Here is a 10,620-nt window from a genome sequence, read left to right on the forward strand (position 1 = left end):
TATCGCCAAAAATATTCCAAAGCGATATCATAAGAAGTTTCTTAGACATGTTACATCAAAAAACGTCAGTTTTAGCATCATTAATACATGCCCTACCGACTCCCCTTAATTTCCTTGTTTTTAAATTTACACAATATAGGCTACCATATATGTATATAAGTTAAAACACCATTTATGTAATAAAATTTTTTCTTAGCTCATTAATCTGCAATGATGACTAATGTATAAAAATTCACACTATTCGAATTTCTTAAAAGTGCAGTTCAGTAATCATTTCACTTAATTATTTACATTTAGAATTACATAAATCTTTATATAAATTGATTAACGCATGATAGACTCATTGTTTTTAAATGCTTGCATTTCAGGGATTTAAAATTAGTTTTAATCGATAGAAATACAAGCGAAATATTGATCTGATTATTTATAATTGAAGAATTAAACTGCCACCACTAGGATAGAGCATTCTCATTTCTGACGGAAATGAGATTGCATGAAATTTATATATATATATATATATATAAATATATATATATATATATATATATATATATATATATATATATATATATATATAAATATATATATATATATATATATATATATATAAATATATATATATATATATAAATATATATATATATATATATATATATATATATATATATTTATATATATATATATATATATATATATATATATATATGTATATATATTTATATATATATATATATATATATATATATATATATATATATATATATATATATATATATATATATATATATATATATATATATATATATATATATATATATATATATATATATATATATATATATATAAATTACTACATATATATATATATATATATATATATATAGTGATTGAATATACGTCATTTTCTTCATCCAAACATCAAAAACAATTTGAACAATATCAGGTGGGTTATGAAATGTATTTTTTTTTACAATTATTTACTTCTATGTAGCTTGAAAAATTTAAATATTAGGCATTAAAATATCCTTCTATGAAAATTAAAAGTTTCTGTCAAGAGTATGAGCAAATTTGGAAAGTTTATCTAACAATCGATTGAACTTGTGGTTTTTAAACTTCACTTACTTGTAGTCATTCAAAAATTTAAGATTTTGTTTTAAAGATCCATTTTCCTAAAGGCAAGAGTTTTCTGCAATAACAGCCATAAAATCAATAATTAGTTTTGTATAACAAATCTAAATTTTATAGTTCCTATAGGTTCTTATTTAATTTAATTCTCTAAGTCTTCTTTTATATGAAACTTATTCTGTTTTTACATCTCTTGAAACACAACATGTGTGCATACATGATTTTAGATTTTTGACTCCCTCTGAAATTTCATGACATTTAAAGCTTGATAATGTATCTTCAAACTCCCTTTAAATAACATAATAATTTCCTATTAGTTTATCAGAGAAAAAAATAAATATCCTTTCAGTTTTTAATTTTTTTTGCTTGATTGAATAAGTATAAAATATTAAATAGTAAAATTTTATTTAAAATTTCATTCTTTTAACAATGATATGAATTTCATCTACAATCCTATAAAAGTAACATGCAATAAAAATTAATCACAGTGTCTTGTCAAAATTTAAATGAAAACATGAAAAAAATAACTATACAATTTTTCAGAAAAAAATACCGTTGATAATACTCAAATCATAGGTGAACTATTAGCTAAAATAATGTTTAAACACTTTCACTGAGATTCTCAAATTCAACATTGTCTTGTATTGCATCTCCCTCAAAAATGGCAATAGAATCAGTAGAATCAATTAATATGAATTCACCATCAATTATGATATCAGGATCACTGGACTGTGGTTCATCAGGTGACAGCACTTTAGAAACATCACATACCGGAACACTGTTATTCAGTAAGACACTATCCAATATTTCCTTCTTAAGTGCCAGTTGTTCAATCGATTGCCGGGCTATAACTTTTCTTCTACGGTAAATTGACCTTTTAACTCGTCCTTTGAGTGCACTATGAACTTTGTCTGCTGGCCTATGGTAATCCGATTCTGAAGCATCATTAACTCCGGTGTGTACGCTCGTAGCCAAACTCTCAGGTATAGGATTTCTATGCATGTCAACATCAGAATAAGAGTTAGGAACTTGATTGGTATGAACCTGGTTTTCCCAATTTCGGAAACATACAGGACAAGTATCATTGTGTTTTAACCAATTGGATACACACACGTTATGAAAAATATGCCCACATGGCAAGAGATGTGGCCAGTCAAATTCGGTGTTTAAACACAGAACGCAGTCCTCAAAACCATCTAACTCATTATTTCGTACAGATTTATGCGATGCCTCTTCTTCACGTGGACGGCATACAAGAGCTCTCTGTTCGCGTTTGATGCGTCTTTTATTTGTAGCACTGGCACTTCTTGTAGGTGCATTTGTCCCAGCCTTCAACGTGCTTATGTCCTGGATGTTTTTGATCTTCTCTGGAGTTTCAAAAATAATTCTACGATACGAATTTCGAATTTCAAAACACCTTGAGCGACTGCAAGTTGTCATGATCTAAGGTATTATTCAAAGCCTGAAATTAAAAAAAAGGGCACAATTAAAAATGGGCGCATAAAATTTTATTTATTAAATTATTTTCTACTTAGCTATGAGCAAATTCATAATTGAAAATAAGGTCGAAATGTTGATTAATTACTAACATATTACTAATCAGGCTAATGATTTACTAAATCAGTTATTATTTAAAGTTCTTAATTTATTTATAAATAATTACTATATTTACAATTTTCTGTATGATTTATTTACTAATTTCAAGTTTTTTATTTGTTTACTAATTTCAATTATTTTAGTAAAATTGCAAATTTCAGGAAACCTGATACTTAAAATTCAAAATGTTAATTGCATAATTTTTGTTAAGCAGCAAATTCTTTTAATGCCTCTTAGCTTACATTTAGTATTTATATTTCAAACTATTTTATAAAATAAGTGCAGATTCATTCTAATTAAAAAAATTTATACTAAATAAAGATTTAAAGTACACTTCTAGTCCTGTCAATTGTCGATGAAACAATCTTTTGAGTAATTGGAATGTAATTCATTTATTAAATTTAAATTGCTTTGTACAAACCCAAGGAGATATAGATTCGTTCGATATTCAAAGTTTTCGGATAATAACAATTGTCTTAAGCAATTCTTATCTATCTTTGCCGGCTTTTGAAATTACCACGGAACTATTATCAGGCTTTACATGTTTGTCTAAATTGATGTCTTGGAGACTATAATCATTGCAAATGAATTTTATTAAATTTAAATCTAATTTTAAAGCATTTCATCAGCTATCCAAGATATGTCCGAGAAGAAAAAGCATTTTAAAAAAAACTTGATATTACTTAAAAAAAACTTGATAAAAAAGAAAAAAACAAGTAAAAATCTGCAATGCATGAGTTTGCAGGAAACTTTTTAACTCTCATTTTGCCTGAATTTTGTCAAAATTCTGAACAAATAGACTTTATTTCCTAAATCACACATTTATTTCCTAAACAAAAAAACAAGATTCTGTGATATAAACAAAACTAAACTCAGTGGCGCGACAGCCCATAGAGGTCCAAGACCTACAGTGCCCATCTCAGTTTTCTTGATCTTGGGTTCTGGGGTGCGGGAGCAGATTGTTCGGGTTAGGCGGTCAGCCGAACGCTCAACCCCCAGTGTTTAGTTCCCAAGCATGCTTGGTACTCATTTATCCACCCACTGAAGGGATGAAAGGCTGAGTCAACCTTGCCCAGATCGAGGATCAAACCCCGGACCTGTGGCACGGGAGTGCGAAGCGCTACCAATAAGACACCGGGCGTCAGTGATATATCAGATGTTTTAAATAACATAAACTAACTTTATTTCTTAAAGAACAGCATGAAATTTCAATGCAAAAAGGCTGGTAAACTTCTGAGTTAAAACTCATTATAGAACGATTTCATTAATTTTATTTTAAAAATATTTTCATACTTTACAATATAAAATGCCAAACGTTTTAAATACACTTAACTAATATTATTCCCTACGTCAGAGTCTAAAATTTGAAACAAGATAATAAAAAAGATTCTGAGATAAAAATATCCAAAACTTTCCTAAATTTAATTAAAAAACTATTTAAAACAAATTTATATACTTTACTACACAATATAATATCAAATATCCTAAATAACATTACTAACATCATTTCCTAAACTGCATTCTAAAATTTGAAAAAATGAAGAAAAGAAAGAATCGACATTATTCTGAGGCAAAAAATCCTAAAAAGGTTTTTATAAATTTTAAGTAAAATCTATATTTTATATTTTACTGTATAATATAAAATTCATATCATTACTGCCATATTTTTTTAAACAACCCCCTAAAATTTAAATAAAAAGAAAAAAAAGTCTTACAACATTTCTGAGGTCAAGCACTTAATATATTGCACTCACGAAATTCAAAAAAAGCTATACTTCGAATTATAAAATCGTACAAACGTACTAAATTACCTTACCTAATTATTTTTTAAACAAAAATCTAAAATTCGAAAAGAAGTAATGACAAATATCTGGTTTAAGTAACATTAAAATAATTTGTCAAAAAATTTATTCAAGTTTGAATGGAAATATATCTTTATACTTAATAATATAATATTTTATTTATACATAATATATAATATTTAAACAAGATTATCTCCTAAACAACAGTCTAAAATTTGAAACAAAATGGCTGACATGATTTTGAGGCAAAAAATATTCAATATATTGTGTTATAGTGAAGAATAATATTTCTTAGTTAAAAACTTTAGTGTGATCCTCAATTGAATGACTTTGAACTGATAAAACTGTTAAGTCATAAAATCTGCTAAAAATGAAGATCAAATCGCTGCTAAAGAATTTTTTTCCCGACAACCTTTCAATTGTGTTAAAAGCATCAACATGTGTTAAAGAAAAGTGTATATTTTACAATTCATATTACTTTTATGTATTGATTATTATTAACATTAAAAATTTAATTCTTTTCAATTTCAGTATGTCACTAGGTATCATAGGGAAAGTACTGCAAATAGATAATTTTTTACTTCTTTGGTAATTAAAATTTTTTGGAGAGGGGGACGTGACATAAAAATCTTCAGCTTTACGTTATCCCTTTATCTAAATCTTCTTATTTAATATTTGAGGCGAAACGCTTTACCACACTTAATTATTCACTTCCTCTTTTCTATATTTTGATCTCGAGTGTTCCATATTTAGATCTCAAGTATATATGCAATAATATTTTATAGTTTCCCCTTTACTAACCGTGAGAAACATATTTTTCTCACGAGATATTTAATAGATTAATTGTAAGTACTCAGGTTTCCCCCTTTTCCTAAGATAGTCTTTATAATAAAGGTTGTTGCTGATATTAAAATCCACATTGCACTGATATTTGGGATAACTGAACGGCAAAAGTACAAATTGAGACAATGGAGAATCAAGAGAGGTGCTTAAACTCGCAATGATTTCAAATTTTACTTACAACAAATTAATTTCTATGTTTGCACTTTTTGAAAGAATCAAAACAATGATTAACTACATAAATCTTTCAATTTATACTTAAATTTACTTTTCCTAAAACATTAACACTTGGTATATCACTACCTTAGATTATGTCGTTCTAAAATTTTAAAATGAACTAAATATGACACTAAAGTATCTCTTAAAATTTCTAATGACTCACTTTTTAAATATTCAAGAGTATTCAATAGAGTTTCAAATTCTCAAAGATATTAAATTAATTTCAAACTAATTAAAGAAAGTAATAATTTTAAACAATGTATAACATTCATTTCTAACCTAGATATACTAAAAAGTGATTAGCTGGAATATTAACGCTAACTGTAGTGGGATCTATCGGTCCATAACTCTTGCACAGACTATTCGGTTCCGAAATAAATCTTGGTGCAAATAAATAATCAAATTGCACCTAGACGTATTTCAAATTTTAATGGTACAGACCAAATATTTAATTTTTATAAAGACCAATCTCAAAATGATAACTGAAGGCCCTCGGCAAAAATTGCCAATATTTCTTGGTGATTCTATAGATTCAAAAACACGAACAAATATTAATATATTCTTGTAGTTACATATTGAGTGATTAAATTACAAAATGAAATTTTTAAAAATTCTGTTCTTCTGCGATTTTACATATTAATTGATTAAACTATAAAATTATACTTATTAAGGCCTTTCCTATGAAGTCTGAGAAAAAATTTATGCCTAACAAAAACTACATTAACCCCCTCTTAGGTTTGAAAATAAATTTAAGTACAAATAAACGATAAGTTTAAATTTAGCAATATCTAAATTTAGCAAAGGCTAGCACAATCTGCTCGCCTTTGGCCCTTTCTTTGACTTTTATGAGTGAAATAAAGCTAAGCTCTCCTGTTAGAAATAATATACCATATATTGTCTGTACATAATTAAATTAAAATCTTAGATATAACAAATACTGCATTAAGTATATACACTTTAGTTTAATTGTACATATCCACTTACAAGTAAAGTTATCACAATTGCCAAGTGTGAAAAAGGAACGCTTCATAAACACTTTATAGCTTTCAAAAGCTTTTTTGATCATATCACACCATTAAAAGGCAAAATACGCTACAATTTTTTTCTCATCTTTACCAGTTTTGATCTATGCTTGTAGTATGCTATTCTAAATTATGTAAAAATTTATAATAAAATTATGTGTAAAATGATCTACTTTGAATACTATCTTTTCTAATTTATGTAAAAACTAGACTTTTTCTAATGTTCCTTAACATTGTATATAATAATTATAATTTCATATATTTTTTTATTATTAATGAAATTAACTATTTTACAGCAATAAAAAAATATTCATTTATTGACTTACTCTAGACAAACTTTTTTATTGGAGCATAATTAATAATACCCTTTTATTTTTGTCCAATTTAATTGTTATAAGTAAAAACTCTTAATATAGCTTTCTACATGTTTATTTCAGATTAATAAAATAGCCTCATAATTTAAATGGTGGAAGCCTTATTCAAAGCAATGTAATAAAAATTTGTATTTATATAAATATCTCTAAAGAAGAAAATAACATGAAAAAATTAACAAAGGAAGAAAAATTAAAGAAGAAAATAACAGCAAAAAACAGTGTTAATTGATGATGTATTGAAACAAAAAACCTTAAATATTCACCTTAATATTGAAACATAAAACCTTAATAAAAACCTTAAATATTGAAATAAACCCTATCATCAATAAGAAGCACGCAAACGAAAAATAACAATAAATGTGCACCGTAACGTTAAGTTTAAAGTAATTTTGCTAATTTCATTGCAATGTTAGCTTTTTTTTGATTTACCAGGGTACGACTAAATTATCAAATTTATAAACTATTTATTAGTTTTAATTTCAAATCAAAATATAAAAGAGGGAACTCCTACAAGCAATGATGTCTTAAAAAATTCCTTAACAAGCATTGTTTTAAAATGTAAGAAGTAAATAAAAATAAGAAAATTAAAAAATTCACATCAAGCAAAATGTACCAAATCTGAACAAAATATTGTAATTTACTAACATTCTGTAACAGTGGTGAAAAAAAAATTATGTTAAAGTCAAATCAATAAAATAATCAATTAAGTTTTGGAATTTAACGGATTTTGGATTTTATCTCTATATAAATTTAAACTAAAAACTTTATAACAATAAACTGTAATTTGAACTAAAGTACCCACTTTATAAATTTTAAGTTTCAAATTCTCAATGATATTAAAAGTAATTTTAAACTAATTAAGAATGATTAACATATTTGAACCTAACAAAAATGGTAAATATAATACAAATGGAGAGAATTAAATAAAATATTAATATCTGAACACCATTTTAATTTTTTTCCTTTTGTATATTCTAAAGAAAGTAGTAACTTTAAACAATGCATAACATTCATTTCTAATCTAGATATACTAAAAATTGATGAGCCGGAATACTAACATTAACTTTAGAGAGCCCCATCGCTTTATAACACTTGCACAGACTATTCGGTTTTGAAATAAATCTTGGTGCAAATCAATAATTAAATTACACCTATATGTATTTCTAATATATTATGGAGCAGACCAAATATTTAATTTCAAGATAGACTAATAGCAAAATTATTACTAAAGCTCCTCGGCAGAAATTACCGATGTTTCTTGGTGTTTCTATAGATCCAAAAACACGAACAAATATTGCCATAATCTTGTAGCTTTAAATACACTTATTCTCGCAGTGTATAATTTCCGCAATTTACACAAAGATGTATTTTTAATATAAATAGAATAGTTTTATAATAAAATGTCAGATTATCACTATAGTAAGCTTCATTGTCCTTAAAAAAATATTCGTCTACGATTTTACATATTGATTGATATTTATAATGAAAAACTCTTAATATAGCTTTCTATTTGTATATTTCAGATTAATAAAATAGCCTCATAATTTATATGGTTGAAACCTTATTCAAAGCAATGTAATAAAAATTTGTATTCATATTAAGAAATTAGTACTTATATTAACATTGGAAATTCAGCGAGATAAAATAAATTTAAAAATACCTCCATATTTTGCAAGAAAAATGTATTTTACAAAGCAAATAGTTTTTAAAAACTATCACAATTGCCTAAAAATTCGCTTTTTTTTGAGAAATGAACCTTATCATCAACAATGAAGTACACACAAGAAAAATAACACTAAATGTGCACTGCAACGTTAAGTTTAAAATATGTAGCTAATTTCATTCAAATATTAGCGTTTTAATTACCAGAGAACGACTAAATTATTAAATTTATAAACTGTACATTAGTTTTTGATTACGAATCAATTTCTAAAAGAAGGAATACCTACAAACAATTATATTTTGAAAAATACCTTAACTAGCAATGTTTTAGAATTTATGAAATAGATAAAAATCAGTATATAAACAAATTCACTTCAAACAAAATATACCAAAACTGAGAAAAATATCTAAATTTACTAACATCATGAAACAGTAACTAAAAAAAATTGCTAAAGCTAAAAAATAAATCAATAAAATTTATAAAAATTAAATTTTAAGAAAATAATTAACGAAACCTATGTTTCAAAATCTCCTGACATTTTAAGTAAAAGTGGCAAATAACTGAAAATGCTAAAAATGAACTTTTCATGAAATTCTAAATCGCAGGTAAAATATAATTTAGATATGTATTATCTATTTTATGAATAAAACCTATTTTTATATAAATAAGGCGAAATACATATAGAAATAAACCACATTGATTAGAATTTATCTGAAATTCTCATGTTAACAGATGAAAAAAGAAGATTAATAGTTCAACAAAAATAACATTTAAATGTGCTTACCTTTCAAACACAGAGGTATTAGACGTCAAGTATCCCTATAGCGTCCTGTAGCATATAATTCGTATTCTTCCGCAATTCACTGTACGGCTCACAATTTTCTACAACAAATATTTCTTCAACACGAAATGATTCTTAGACGAAGTTCTAAGACTAAATGGTCAATCCTTTTTTTGAGATGTATAACAAATATTCAAGAATATCAATTAGTCATACAATAGCTCTTATCTATTGGAATGTTTAACCAATCAGGTTTACACCTGTCTCCAAAAGTATAGAAGTAGGCTGCACCCTTCCCTCCCCCTATATACAATGTTAACCCCTTCCAAATGATAAACCTTATGCTTGCAACATATGAATAAGTTATCAATGTACAATGACAAAAGAGTTCTACTAGAACTGGAGATGAAATCATGTTAAAGCTTATCTTATTAGTTAGTTATCATGGGTTTTAATATGTAACGTTACACTGTATTCCTGATTGCCAATTTTAACTATTTCTTGTTTTTACAAGCATAACTGAAACTATTTGGATCAACTACATAAATAATTAATTTCTTGTAGTTAAAATGTTTCTAACACAAAGATAAATAATTAGGCATTTCCAAGTTATGCTCAGTTAGATTTAGTAAAGAGTGTACATTATTTTAAAACTTATTTACTAAGCATTTTGTTGAAAACTTAAAACAACAAGCTCTAGGTTAAATATATCATTTTACAACAGAACATACTTTTTTAACGATAATTTAGTGCATTATTTAGTTTTCATTTGACAGCTAGTTTTAATTTGAAGTTCAGGAAAAATAATATTTGATTATTAAAATTTTGCTCTGAAATAAAATGTATAAAAAAAGGTGCTGATCAAGATATCATAATTAGAGATAATATTTTAATTGAAATATTAACGTAAATCTACCATACAAAGCTATATAGATGACATAGAAAATTTATTGAAAGATATTGCCGAGTCAGTTAATAATTATCATCGAGTTTATCAGGAAAAATAAATTTTGAAAACATATTACATTTTTCCCTGTTTCGAGTAAGCACTATTAAATGAGTTAAAATAGTTTAATATTTTTTTCCAAGAAATAAAGATGGAGAAATTTTACTTGCCAGGGCCCTTGTCAGAATTTTGACTCAAAAGTTGCTCAAACTTTAGTATTCATTACAAAAAACTTCAAATTTTAATTATAAG

At 25.8% G+C, this 10,620-nt stretch overlaps 1 protein-coding gene across 1 annotated transcript; it reads right to left on the reverse strand.

Annotated features, from left to right (window-relative positions):
• Positions 1–1,534: 1,534 nt before the first annotated feature.
• LOC147804093 (uncharacterized) lies at positions 1,535–9,687 on the reverse strand. The gene is made up of 2 exons (XM_087151919.1): positions 9,426–9,687; positions 1,535–2,587 (listed from the first exon to the last, which is right to left on the reverse strand). The coding sequence occupies exon 2, from the start codon at positions 2,563–2,565 to the stop codon at positions 1,726–1,728; it is 840 nt and encodes a 279-aa protein (XP_087008045.1). The 5' UTR covers positions 2,566–2,587; positions 9,426–9,687; the 3' UTR covers positions 1,535–1,725.
• Positions 9,688–10,620: the final 933 nt, after the last annotated feature.

The sequence above is a fragment of the Parasteatoda tepidariorum genome, chromosome 9, assembly GCF_982258835.1.
Source record: "Parasteatoda tepidariorum strain Cologne lab strain chromosome 9, Ptep-v5.0, whole genome shotgun sequence".
NCBI classification, from domain to species: domain Eukaryota; kingdom Metazoa; phylum Arthropoda; class Arachnida; order Araneae; family Theridiidae; genus Parasteatoda; species Parasteatoda tepidariorum.